The 14,199-nt window shown below is 39.3% G+C and overlaps 1 protein-coding gene across 4 annotated transcripts in view; it reads right to left on the bottom strand.

The window, feature by feature from the left end:
* coq8ab (coenzyme Q8A, genome duplicate b) overlaps positions 1-13,670 on the bottom strand; it is a 20,534-nt gene extending 6,864 nt beyond the window's left edge. Inside the window, exons 1-13 of one of the 4 annotated variants that reach the window (XM_015060900.1) lie at positions 13,334-13,670; positions 12,945-13,056; positions 9,660-9,950; positions 9,471-9,537; positions 7,537-7,608; positions 6,757-6,882; positions 5,044-5,129; positions 4,807-4,947; positions 4,641-4,722; positions 4,412-4,505; positions 2,953-3,094; positions 1,773-1,880; positions 1,623-1,688 (exon numbers count right to left, since the gene is read on the bottom strand). In XM_015060900.1, coding sequence (XP_014916386.1) covers positions 1,623-1,688; positions 1,773-1,880; positions 2,953-3,094; positions 4,412-4,505; positions 4,641-4,722; positions 4,807-4,947; positions 5,044-5,129; positions 6,757-6,882; positions 7,537-7,608; positions 9,471-9,537; positions 9,660-9,950; positions 12,945-13,037 — 1,368 coding nt within the window. In that variant the 5' untranslated portion in view covers positions 13,038-13,056; positions 13,334-13,670. Of the gene's footprint in view, positions 1-1,622; positions 1,689-1,772; positions 1,881-2,952; positions 3,095-4,411; positions 4,506-4,640; positions 4,723-4,806; positions 4,948-5,043; positions 5,130-6,756; positions 6,883-7,536; positions 7,609-9,470; positions 9,538-9,659; positions 9,966-12,944; positions 13,057-13,333 lie in introns of all 4 variants that reach the window. The other 3 variants (XM_015060899.1, XM_015060898.1, XM_015060895.1) reach the window with 3 other exon arrangements.
* Positions 13,671-14,199: the final 529 nt, after the last annotated feature.

Here is a 14,199-nt window from a genome sequence, read left to right on the forward strand (position 1 = left end):
GGGCTTTGTTATCTCCACACTCTGTAGATATCTATAAAAAACACACATATATATATATATATATATATATATATATATATATATATATATATATATATAGTTTAAATTATTATTTCATTCTTCCTGTGATAAAGTCATGAAACTATACAGCTCCTCAAACAAACCCTGACTTCTGATTGGCTAACCTGAACAGCAGTAGAGCTGCGGACCAATCTCCTCGTCCGTAGCCGTGTTAGTCCCACCCACTCACATTACTGTGTGCAGATCAATTCACAGGACTATGAAATAATCAACAAATAATGACATTTAATTCTAGTGAACAATTTACACATTTAATCATTCAACTACAGTATTTTCCAGACTACAAGTTGCATTATCAATCAATTTTATTTATAAAGTACCCTTAATACGAAAAGCAGCTCAAAGTGCTGCACAGATCGATAAAAACAAACAGTTACCCAGCTCACATGGAAAAACACACAACTGTATGGAAAATACACAAGCTACTTGGAAATGATCCAATTCAGGAAACGCAGGTAAAAAGATGAACCTGCTCTTAAAGACAACTTTTTTTTTTTGTCAAAAATGTGTCATCATAGCAAGGGGGGGTGGGAACCACCAGTCGCTCCTGACTTGCCAAATCATGTAAAAAAATACAGCAAGTATTTTTGAAATAACAGATTTATTGAGGCATTTATTGAAGGTTTTCTTTTTCATTATCATTTTTAAAACCTGTCTCTTATGGTGCCACTTTTGACCCTCTACGATACACTGAACCTACTTCCTCACTGTAAATGTTTTTCCATATAAATAAACTGAACCGAAAACGTTTCAACTTCCTGTTACAGATGCCACTGATGTGACTTTTTTAACATTATTCCAAGAAAGCAGAAACACGTCCTCTGCATTCTGTTTTTACTATGAGTTTCTGACTGAACTGAATAAGTAACAAATGATTTGTTTTTGTTTTGTGTCTTGAGCTGTGAGCTCCTTCAAGGCTAAGACGAGACCATCCTCCTCCCACAGAAGGACGGCTGTTCTTATTCTAGAGGATTCACGTCCACACAAAGGGATGTTCTGTCCTCTGATCAACAAATAAAGCCAGAAGGAAAGTTTAAACGCTCAAGGCTTTCCCAGCTGTGCGCCTGTATAGAGAATCTGTCTCACTATAACCGTAAATATTGTATTTGCTCGCAAAGTGTAACCCTTCTTTTTTTTTCTTTTGACAAAGAATAAAAAGACTAAAAATGAACCTGCTGGAGCCGCAAACACGGAGAAGTCTTTATTATTTATTATTATTTATCAGGCAGTTCATGGACTACTAAGACACTCTCCTGGTCGTAATCAGTGAACAGTAAGCTTTCAACCCAAATAATGTCAAATTATGCAAATTCAGGTTTTCAGCACAAAGTGTTATAACACACAGCACATTTCTGAAGATGTTATTTTACTGCAGGATAACAAAACTCCTCTGGAACCAAATGTGGTTTTATTTTATGGGGGAAAAAAAAAAAAAAAAGGGCACAGAGGCTAGATTTGTTCCTTTTTTTTTTTTTTTTTGCTTATTTGACCCACCGTACAGCAGCAGTAAACAGTAAAAGTTTGATTCCCACACTTCTTACCTCGATGTACATGTCGGTGAATTTCTTGTCAAATCCTCTTGTAGCTCCAAAGTCCAACAGCGCGACCTGAAAACAGGGAAACGAGACGACCCGTCACTCACCGCCGGGACGGGAAGACGTCTTACACCAGCGACGCTCGGGTTGACCAACCTTATGGGCCTGTGGGTCGTAGAAGAAGTTGGACCAGTTTGGATCGGTCTGCATGAATCTGAACTCAAACAGCTCCCTGAGGCATAAAATCAGGATCTGCTCACAGATCTGGGGAGAGGAAACAAGCAGCTATTAGGAGTTATATTAATACTAATGCTACATATTATATAATAACATCTGATACTCACAAGGACAACATTAACCACACTGGAACTTTCCACGTAAAAGGTTCCACGATTAAACCGATTATCGCGATGAATCATAATGGATCGATTATGAAATAATCAGCTAATTTAGTAACTGATTAATCGTTAACTGGAATATAGAGACAAATGTCCGTAATTAAGACAAAACTGTACAAAAAAATACATAAATTTTGGATTTAAGATAAAAAAACAAATCTTTGTGAATATGTTCTACCCAAAAAAGTCTTAAAGCGGCATAGTTTTAGCTTCACCTGGTTCAAATTCTGCAAAAAATCAAATAAAAATAAATCTCATATTAAGCACATTTTTCTATTTAGTTATTAGTTGATTCACCATATCAGCAATACGCTGCATTGATGTTAAGCACAAACAGCTTTTCACATGTTGATGTTAGAAATGTTTTTTTCAGATGCATCCTTTGCTACAAATAATGAAGCTTTTTTAAATAAGAAAATGAACATTTTATTGCCCAAACTGTTTGTTTTCTTATTTTAAAAAAGTAATTGAATTATTTGTTGATGTGTATTTCAATATATTTTGAATATTGTACAAAATAAGCTTACATTGTTAAATGAAAAATCTGCAGAAAGAGTCAATTTTTTTTGAACAATTAATTGTCAGAATATTCGATTACTAAATTAATCGTTGGTTGCAGCCAGGTTCTTCCACAGGTTTGGTGCTACAGGAAGTCCTGTGGAAGACATGATGTGTCGCCACCTTTATTCTAAAATCCAGGTGTCATTTTGTTTTTACTGAGCATTTGTAAAAGTATTTTGTGCTCCGTTTAATGTGAAAGTAAAAAAAGGAAAAAAGAAAATGAAAGTTTGTGGTTATGCTGTGAAAAAAAAAATGTGGGGAAATAAAAGTCGAATGCCGTGTTTGTGGATCAAACCCGGTTATATTTCACACTTCAACAAGGACCGACGCGTCGACATTGACTCGGCCCGGCGTGCCCTGAAATCTCCGAGGCGTACCTCATTCCTAAGCTCCTGAGGAAGGTCCGTGGCCTTGTCCAGCGGGAAACCGGACACCAGCGTCGTGGTGAGGACCCGCTCCCTGCTGAGCTCGTCGATCACATCGGGCACGTAGAAAAACGGGTGATCCTTCAGCAGCTGCCTGCCACGCAGAGAGAGGCGCGCAAGGTCAAATATAAAAGGCCGCAAAGATTGGTCCGATTTCAACGAATGCTCTCGACTGTAAAGGGTTTTAATCGTTGAGCTGTTTGTGGTCGAACCCAGAGCTGACAGCTGACCCAGCTGTAAGTCTGCACCAAACTCCCCAGGGAGGTTTCTCTCTGTCCGCAGAGAAATACCTCAGTGTTGACTCTCGTCCGCTGAGCAGCCGTCCTAATGTGAAACCTGCTCTGCTTTTGTCCAATAAAGACAGACCCCGGCATGTCAGGCTCAAGGCTATCAGTGGCATTTTTAAAATACTACTTTCTATTTTTTTTTTTACTTTGATGAAATTATCAGCCTTTTCCTCTGCTTAACTCCCAGCATAAATCAACTCAAGCTCTTGGGAAATTAACAGTTTGTCACTGAACGCGGCATTCAGCTCTGCAGGCTGCAGCCAGGGATCCTGGAGAACACGAAGGGGAAAGAGAAGCGGAGGCCGGTTTCTACAGCACAAGGCTTCAGGAGGTTCACTTTTCAAACCTGCAGATGTTCAGGTTAAGTTCAATAAAAGGGAAACAACAGAAACTACTCTGGCAGACAATTTCCGTTTCAAAACTACAAACGGTTTCAGACTCAGATTTCAAAGACGGACTGAAAGTCAGAGGCGATGTTTGAACTTTGACTTACTGTACCTGGAGGGATGTCAAGGCTTTACTATCAGAGCATATGAAGCTTTAAAAGAGCCAAAACTTTACATAAACTCAACATGAGATGAAAAAATTAATGCTACCCAGTTAGCCACCTGTTGATTATTTTCTTATATGGGCTGTAAGATTTGCTATTGAGTTTCTAGTTACTCCAACATTAAGATGAATGAAAAACTTTGCTAATAAATGGAAATCTATTTTTCAGACCTAATATACATATATTTATATATTTTTAGAAAAAGTTATCTCTAAAATCCTTCAGGGAACTACAAATGGTCCTTGAGCCACACTTTGGACACCCCTGCTTTAACCCATTATCAATGTTACTACCTGAAGTTTTTTTTTTTGTAATTTAAGATAATTATAAATCATGATTATAATAAGATTTAACTTATGATTTGCTCTTTTCTGCACAACAGACAAGAATTATGTCCCAGATTATATCTGCTTGAATTGTGAATTATCACAATTCAAGCAGATATAAAACACAAAATGTAATATGAGAAGCTGAATCAGAAATGCTTTGACTGTCATTAATTAACTTCTAAAAGATCAACATAAACGCATTATAATATCTGCCAGAAAAAAAAGAAAAAAAATGAAGGACTTACTGAAACGTTCTGGCACAGTTTGCCTCCCTTATGTAATCACACTCCCAAGCTAGCTCACGACTCATGACCTCAATAAGATGTTCTGGAAACAAACCTGTGAATTTGAGGTGAAATACATGACAAGGTGTTCTCGGTTGGCACACAGGTATTATCAGGCGTGACCGCCTGCACACAATAGCAGCTGTTATCTTGCAGGCGATAAAAAAAACAACTCCTCCAACAATGTTACCTTCAGGCAGAGCGTTGCTTAAACTCAGTGCAGTCATGATGTTATTCACGTCGCTCTTTATGCTCTTGGCGATTCCCGGGTACTGGCGGGACATTTGGGCATCAGTTTGCAGAACGCGGACACGATGTGCTCGGATGATTCGCTCCTGCGTAAACACCACGCTCACCTGAATCTTCATGGCCACCTCTCTGCCGTCCTTCAGCCTCCCGAAGTGAACCTGACCAATGGAGGCGGCGGCAAACGGCTTCTCTTCGAAGTACTCCAGGCTGTCCCTCCAGTTCGGGCCCAGATCGTTAGTGATGATTTTCTGGAGGCAGATGAGGAAAAAACAAACAAACAAAGCTGTATTGAAGAGACTGGAAGCTAAATATTTTTTTTGTACTGCTAATTGAAATAATTGTACCATCATCTGTTTAGTGGGCATGAAGTCTGCGCTCTGTCGGACCCGCTCGAAGATCTTAGCCAGCTGAGGATTGATAAAGGCGTCGTCTGATGGAGGAAAACCAGAAAACAAATGTAAGCAAGCTAATGGGGTTAAATTAACTTTAATCCCAGTCCTTGTGTAAATTCGTTTGCTGCCTGATGCAATAAAAGTTTTAGCTAACAGGCTAACACCGTTATTTTTATACCTCAAAAGATATAACCAAGTATTAGACACAACTTTTATTTGTCTATTTGTTTGAAAAAAAGCTACATTTAGGCAAAGCTAACGGAAACCTCACACGGCTAATAGCCAGATTTTTAGCTTCATTTACCTAACAGCTAAGGCAAATGTAGCTTTGGCTACATTTAGCAAATATTTACATTTTCATCACTGCTCTATGAACTCAGAAATGTGTTTTGACATCAAGTGAGAATTTACTGCACACAGTGGAAAAGACTCACCTCAAGCTAACAGAAACAGCTATTAGCTTTATGTCGCTACATGCTTAAGCTAACTGTAGCTTCTATATGAACTCTAAACTTATTTGGAAAGCAGTGCTGTTCAGCTGGACAAGAGAAGAATAGTTCACTCTTTCTTTGGTTAAAGGAGAAATGTTGTTTTCTTTTCTAGTGACTGTAAAAAGCACCAACCGTCACTTTGTTTTGACAGCACAGGAGGAAGAGTGCACCTATGGACCACAAAAAGAACATTCTAGAACCATGAGGGTGCCATTACAGGAACCCTGTGGAATTTTGACCAAACCCAGACACACACATCTCATTAAGCTGTCAAGAAGAACATGTCTTCTATGTAGATTAGATGTCAATCAACATTTTTATGTTTTTTTTTAATAACATAGAAGTCTACAAAATCCTAAGAGTAAGTCTGATCCGTTGCAAGTCTTAGAAGCTGGAAATAGAACAATCAGCAGATATGGTCCGTAGCCTCAGCAGTTCAAAGGTCGCATGACAGCATACTTTAAAATCCATAAAACAAGTCAAGGCAGTCTCCTGAAAAACAAAACGTGAGTTGACCAAAATGTACATTCGCAAATAAAAACATAAATACAAGCTGTGTGTTTCATAATACACACACGCTTAACGTGATTTTTTTCGCCCCCCTCTTAAATCTTTCTTACTTAAATGGTTGTTTCCCCAGCTAGAGGAACAAGTTGAAACCTGATAGCGAGAAAATGGCCGTTTCAGGAAACACCTTCAAAACAAACGCTGGCGACTGTCCATGTGGGATTTCGACCGGCTGCAGGAGGGGTTTATCTTTCAGAAAACGGGGGGTTTATGTTTCACACATCAAATGCTTCAGTCACTGAGATCACATGACAAACACTTGACAGCGGCATGGGCGAAAAGCACGGGAGCTAAAACAGCAGCCTAATGTAAGCGTGTGGTGTGAACACCACCGACCTCAGAGTCGGCTTAAGCTGCTGCCTGCAACGGCTAACAGCTCAGCTGGAATGGCGCTCCGTATGTTCAGCAGGTTATTTTCAGCGCTGATAAAGGAATCCAGCTTGTTGGTTAAAGAAACTGAAGCCCCGACAGACGTTAACCGAAGCTTTGTTTACACACAGCCTCATATGGATTCATATTGTGCAGCAGCTCAAGTAGCATCAATAAAGAAATCATTGAGAGTTTTACAGGAAATGTAGCTTACAGAAAGGAAACCATCTATCCTCACCTTGAATGCTGAGCATTTGGCCCATTTTCAAAGCCGCTCCTCGAACTTTGCAAAGTGTCCGAACAATTCTTTCAGCATTCGCCTCAGAGAGGAAGGGATTCGAGTCCAGGACGGCCTTTTTGTTCCCTTTGAAAAAAACATTTAAAAAAATACATAAAAAAATGCAAAAATGAGCACATTTCAGAACACGTCAGCTGTCTGATTATCCCTGCATGGTGCTTCAAAGAACGTCCTGTTGTCGGGTTTTGTTGAGTGGCTCGTTGACCCTCAGTAAAGCAGAGGTCAGACTCTGTTCTTTAAAGTCTTACGATAAATATTGACACCTGTTGAACTTTTCCACATTTTGGCACAAATTTTAGAGTATTTTATTTACATTGCATGACAATAGCTGCCCCCATCTTGACAAAGTCAAATAAAATCAAGTGCAGCTGACATGTAAACAGAGTCCACTTGTATATCACAGCTGTTCTGAAAAGATTCATTTAAGAACTTTAGCACAAAGTGGTGGCAGCAGTATGCTGTGGGGATGCTTTGCTTTTTAGTTCCTTTAGATTTAAGATTTTAAGCAGAACAGAAAATCCAGGAGCAGGATTCCCAACACGTCTATTGTCGACACAAACAGAAGCACAATTCTCAACCCAGAGCTCGTCTCATTGCTTATCTGGCCTGGTGCTGCTCACTGATAAGTCGACTCAAACTAAACTCCTGCTGTGTGAGATCAGCAGCAGCTCCACCAGGCCAACTGAGCGACAAACTAAACATCACTTCACTTCCTGTTACCTGGTTGTTTGAGCTTGAAACTCTTCTTAGCCATGTCCGCGATCGCGCCGATGCCGAGTCCGACCGCCAGACCTGCGGAGAGAAACCGCGAGGATCAAACAGAGGCGATGCTCGGCGAGAATGGAGGTCGAGATCAGCAGCCTGGAAGTCCCACAGGGGCGAGTTGGACTTTGATGACGGAGGCGATAACGGGGTTTCTCAAACTGGAGGGGGTGAAACTGAAGCCAAGAGAAAACCAGAGGTGTTTTTTAAATTAGCCGGACTGTCGGCACGTCCCGGAAACTTTTCCCTCAGCTGCTGATAGCCTGAACTTCCATTCTTGTGAGGTAGCGAGTCAGCAAAAAAAACAAAACAAAACTGCTGACTAAGACGAGTTCACTCTCTCTGTACTGAATCTATAATGAAACTTTGTTCTGTTCACACTTCAATGAAACAAAACTAAAGACTCTGGCTTTCTGGTAGCTGAGGTTTGAACTTTCATAACAAACTTACTCTTGGTGATCTCCTGTAAACCAACTTGTTATTCTCCCATGAGCCTTTGCAGCTGCGGAGGAAGATTGCACAATCTACTTGCTCAATTTTTTTTTCTGCCCAGAAATTATTGTGTTACCTAATGAAATGTGACAGTCGCTAAGGATTATTACAGTATTTTTTTATTTCTGAGTCACTGAACTTATTTTGGGAAACGCAAACATTAAAAAAAAAAGCACAAAAGGAGAAAGAATAATTTTCAGGGTCAAAGAAGAAAACGTGAAAACGGTGATTAACCGTCCAGACAGAGAGCTGAGCTGCCAGGTGATCTCACACCGGCTGCACAGCACAGGCTTGGGGACAAACGTGGCTCAAAGATACGGATGAAAGGCCGAGTCTGCGGTACGGTTTCATGCCCTGCCAGTCACTTTCGGTACCGACGTGTCGCTGCAGGAGGAAGAAAAGTGACGATGCACCGAGACGTAAAGCGGTGAGCTGAATTGGAAGATTTTCAGCTTAAAATCATGTTGTTGTTTCCCACATACAGGCGTCCCCGTCATTTACAGTAACTTAATGTCATCATTTGAAACAGCCACAAAATTTCCAAAGTTAAACTACAGTGAGTTAACTTTTAAAATAAGCTGGTTAAATATAACTATATCAACTTAAAGTGGATTTTTTTTCCAGCTCTCACATGCGAGTTGATCACTTTTCAAAGTATGTCGCTTCCCTTCAATGTTTACACATCTGCTACATGTGGAAATATTAATTATAGCTCCTGTTTTCAAGCTTAACCTTGTTAAACATGATTTATACGTGTTTTTTTTTATGATAAATGAGATGGTAGGTAATGAATTTCATTTAATTTCCCAGCACAAACAACAACAAGGTTCAAGGTCCGGCAGTAAATTGGTTCCCACCAGAACGTTTGCTCTTCTGGGGATTTCGTCACCCAGAACCCAAAACTACAACAAATGAAAGTTAAGATTCATAAAAAAAATAAAAACATTTTTTTTTTTTAATTAAAGCAATTTTTGATGAAAGAAACAACAAATTTAAAAGATTTCTAAATGTTATTTTGGGGCATCTTCTATAAAAAAATATTTTTAAGACCTAAATTTGAGGATTAGGTTTTGGAGGATGTTGGTCATGTTGATGGTCAAGTAATGCGACTTCAATTTGGTCCGTCTTGGAGAAATTTAGTCAAATTTTCAAAATAATCCAGAGACAATCACAGTAAATAGCAGGAAGGCTGAGTGAAGTACTGCAAAGTTGCTCAGTTTTTTTTTTTCTTCTTTTTTTAAAATTTATGTCTAATTTAACATTCTGGATTTGGCAGCATTTCTGGAAATGTGATTAAGGTAAACCCATCATTTTCTAGGAAATACTCACTGATTTTAAAAACAAAAACATTGGAAATCAGCCACAGATCTCTTACATAAAAAGAAAACAAAAACACTTACTTCCAAAATTGACCAGCCTTCCTATCCGTGTGACCGGCACTTTCCTCTCCCGAGCATTTTCACTCAGCTGAACAAAAAGAGGACTAAACTTAAACAACAAAAGAACTTTGTTTTACTTCTTGTATTCATCAGCCCTTCAATCCTAAAAACCCGGCATTATTTACTGTCTTTTAAAGACACACTACCTACCGCTTGTTTATATTGCTTCGCTTCGGTTTTCTTGGCGCTTCTTGCTTTTTCGATGTCCTCTGCCGTCAGCCGCCCCACTGTGGAGTTGTCCTGGTTAAAGAGCCGCGTGTGTCCAGAGTACAGCTGACCCGACCAGTTCCTGCGGTACCTCGTGTGTCCAGCACTGGGTCTTCCGCCACAGGCCCCGTGAGCGTTGCTCAGCCCTCCGGCCAAGCAGGAGCTGAGGTACGACCCCACGGTGGAGTATCTGAGGAACTGAGCCGGCGAGGCTCTGAGGACGCTGCAGTCCATCTGCTTGTTGAACGTCTGTCGAAGAAAAACAGGAGAGAGGAAGCTGTGGCACATGACTGCACTCAGGAACGCCGTCCACTCAGAAAATTAGACAATTAATGAGAAAGAAAAGTGAGGTTGTGGTCTGGTGGTTCTTTAAGGACTTATATAGCAGAATAAATAAAGTAGATGTTTAGCTAGCTATCGTTTGTTTTATTTACGTGACACTGACGATTTCCCTCCCCCAAATGTTGCTGCGCACTGCTGGTCAGCTTGCTGAAACGAAGCAACTATAAAGAGAAACGTAGCTGTTTCGTAAATTTTTTCTGTCGTCCAGCCCTAGCTCATGCTAAAAATAAAATCTCTTTATGTATATATATATATATATATATATTCCAGATCCGTTTTTGACCTAATTTTTTCCACTTGCTTTCTTCTATTTTCCAGACTATAAATGGTTTTTATTTCAGAAAAATTCATTTTAATGAGGAATAAAAGCTGATAGACCTCGGTGTGTGTGTGGTTTTCTTTGAAATACACTGAATCGTTGCTCAATCATCTCAAAGTCCTGCTGATGATAATAATTTGATACTTATGTGTTAAAATAGTTATCTACTATCTGTAAAACTGATACCAAAGTGTAACTTCACAGTATGCTCAGCATTCTTCATTTTATTTTCTTGTCGGAGTTCTCATGAAATTACAACTTCATTCAGGTGATATTACTACTTTATTCTTGTAATTAAGAAAAAAAAAAAAAGCCTGACACTAATGTTCCACCGTACAGTTGACCTAAACTGAAAATCTACATAAATAGAAAATGTAAAACACGCCAGTCAAACAATCAGTCATAACTGTGGAAATATTGGTGCGGAAAAAAATATCCAGATTTCCCAAAAATGTAATCTTCAAAAAAAAAAAAAAAGATATTTGTTTCATTTAAAGTCTAGGTATCAAAATGAAAACAGTAAAAAACAAAAACACAGCTATCTATGGAATAGATGGATAGATAACTTTAATACTCACTATGTTATGTTATTTCAACATCAGTAGGAATTGCTGTTGCTTTTTTTGTTAGAAACAAAAACAATTAGATCATCTTCTGCTTTTTTTTAGTTACAAGTGTCAGAAACTGTGATATTTTTACTCAAGGTCATCGAGACATAAGCATCTCATAGCAACCGAAACGAAACTGAAGTGTTTGTTTGGGCACATACCGCCCACTGCAGTGCGAACCACGTGAAGCTGTTCACGGACATGAAGACTGACGAATGGAAACAAAACAGGATACAAAATGTCTGTAACAAAGGCTTCTGAGAAGAGATGTTTGCAAAAAAAATAAAAAATTCAAAAGTTCACTGCAGGCCAGTGGTTAGTGCTGCTGGGTTCAAATCGCAATCGTTTGCATCTCGTCGTATGTCTGGTTTTTCTCCAGGCACGCGTTGGATTAGGTTAACTGGAAATTCTTAATTATAAGTAAGAGTGTGTGTGTGTGCGCTTGTGAATGGTTGGATTTTGGTCTTGTGACGAACCAGTGACCTGGCCAGTGAGGGGAGTTAAAATTTAACATTTTAGGAATCCAGGGTTCATATATGTAAAAATTAAGCTACCAAACAAAAAGCGTGCTGTTTTTACAGTAAAACACGGTGCAGGTGTTATCATGCTGTGGGGTTGCTTTGGTCTCTCGGGTTCTAAAATGAAGTAATTATGATGACATATCAAAAAAACTCGCCGTTTTCTCTTTTTTTTTTTGGTTAGATAACTTCATCCATGCATTTCAATTTATCTTTATTTATGGCTAAATAAAAAAATAGGATCTTTTGAGTCATCAAAAAAAGCACATCATTGAATCCTTTAGAGATAAAAAAAAAAAAAAAAAACAAACAAACAAAAAAAAAAAACTGGACGTTCTAGGTACAAAAACACAACTCTAGCAAAACTGAAATCAAAATCAGTTTTTGAAGCCCTGGGGGAAACGCAGTGGGGTCAACACAATGAGTTTCCAACCTGGGCCCCCATCAGGTTTGCAAAGTAGAGCAACTACAAAAGCTACACCGAATAAGAGACAATGGTAGCTGTTCAACGTCAGCTAAGGCAAAGCACCGTCTCTGCAGGCTTACATGCAGCTGCATGTGAAATATAAACATGAAACGCGCTTGAAGAAAATCCATAACAGTTATTCAAAGTGACGACGCAAGACGCACCAATCAGGTTTCTCCCAGCGAGTTTCTGTTATCATCAAGGCCAGACTCCGACACACAGAAGCAGAAAACCCGAGCTGCAGGTTTTGGACGGAGTAGTTTTGGAGCAAACAGAAAAAGAAGAGGTAGAGACGCACCGATACACTTTTTTCACTTCCGATACCGATATCTGAGATCTAGTATCGACTGATACCGATCCGATACAGAAAAACGGCGCAAAATCGACTTAAAACAATTTCTTTTTTTAAAGACAGACAAATTTATCTGATAACTCTGCACTGTGATACACCAAAAACTTCACAAGCTTTGTCAAACATGTTAAAACACAACTTTAATTTGTCCAGTCAGTGTAAAATGAATACTAAAGAAACTGACAAAAACAAAAGGTTGACCAACTTTGCCAAAAATGTAAAAACATAAACTGCAAATTTTTTCAAATGGTTCAGAAAGTCCATCAAACATAATGCAAAATAAATAATAAAACACTCAGAAAACAACGCATAGAATTAAACCGAACAGATCAGACACAATGCCACCGATTTTTTCCAATATCGAAACCGACATGGATATTAATATCGGTTCGGTGCATCTCTAACAATACCATTCTTGTGCATGAATCAATGCACATGTCCTTAGCCTTTTACATATACTCATATATATTGTTTTACTCAGAGAACAGCACCATAGTGCATCCTGTGGAGAAATGCATTCATGGAAGAAACATGAATCCACTCTGCAGCTGCAGAGTGGATTCATGTACTTTGTACAGCTCACTGCCCACCCCTGGTGATCTGATGGTGGGATGGATGCTTACCAGCCTGTGGTTGTTGGGGCTGCTCAGGCTGCCTCTGCTAGCTGCCTGCTTTATCCAGCTCAGACCCCTCAAAACCACTGCGTCCCCTGTCATGATGTTACCCTACAGTGACCTGCACAGAAAAAAAACAAACAAAAATCTAAAGAGGTTTGGTGAGCAAGTGTTTGTTTTTAAGAAGCCATTCTGTAAATACACCACAACCACCAATACCACGCTTTAGCTACACAATGTAAACACAAGCAGGAATAAAAGAGGAAGGTTTAAAAAAACAAACAAAAAAACAAACATGCTTTTGTGTAAGCTCAAAAAGAAAACCAGAGACGATAGAGATGGAGAATATGGATTTCAGAGCCGATTGGACAAACAAAAGAGCCACAACTTCCACTCACCACCAGAAGCTTTTCTCAACACGTCGTCTCAGCTCAGAGCGCATGCAGAGCAGCGAGCATTGTGCAACGGCAGTGGCACAACATAAGTCCCTCTCTCACCTTGGTTTGACTTGACAATTCCTTACAGGAAAAAAACTAACCAAAAAAAAAAATCCTGCGAGACAAGGCGGCGGGGCGACACGCTGCGGACATGCAAATGGACACACACCATCCAGAGAGGCAAAGTTCAGCGATCTCGACTATCAACAAACCGCTATCCTGGGCGCACAATCTGTCAGTCGCTGCGTGTTCCCGCTGACGTGTCCGCTCAGGGCGGGTCGCGAGCTGCTGCACGCACGAGGCGTCCACGAGCTTCCCGCCCATTCCTTTTTTTTTTTTTTAAGTATCACGTGACTACTGGAGTCGTATGTTTCTTTATGTGAACAAAAAACAGATCATAGCAAAGAATATTTCAAGAAGACAAATAAATGGCTAACATAAGATAATAAAAACATAACTGAGTAAAGATGTATGTATTTATGTCACCAAATGTATCGATTTCACGTCAGAACTGAAGAAAACAAAGATACTTCCAACATTTTTTTTCGTAATTTGGCCAGTGACATCACAAAAGGTACTCCTAAACATGGCAGACCTGCAGTTTTTTATGGCGTTCCTTTGATGCCAAAAATGTGCGTACATCTACCGTGGGTATGTAATTGTGATAGTAGTTCTGTTTACTGTAGTTTAGTTCATGACATATTTATTTTTTTATTTTTTATTTTTTTTAAGCTTATGCTTAGTTTTTATTTAATCCCAGTGATCAATGTTTGGTAGGTATTGCTTTGACTATTTCATTAGGATATTGGGATTCATACATATATTAC

This window comes from Poecilia latipinna, unplaced genomic scaffold (genome assembly GCF_001443285.1).
Source record: "Poecilia latipinna isolate Pla-1442-1.1 unplaced genomic scaffold, P_latipinna-1.0 Scaffold1755, whole genome shotgun sequence".
Lineage (NCBI taxonomy): Eukaryota > Metazoa > Chordata > Actinopteri > Cyprinodontiformes > Poeciliidae > Poecilia > Poecilia latipinna.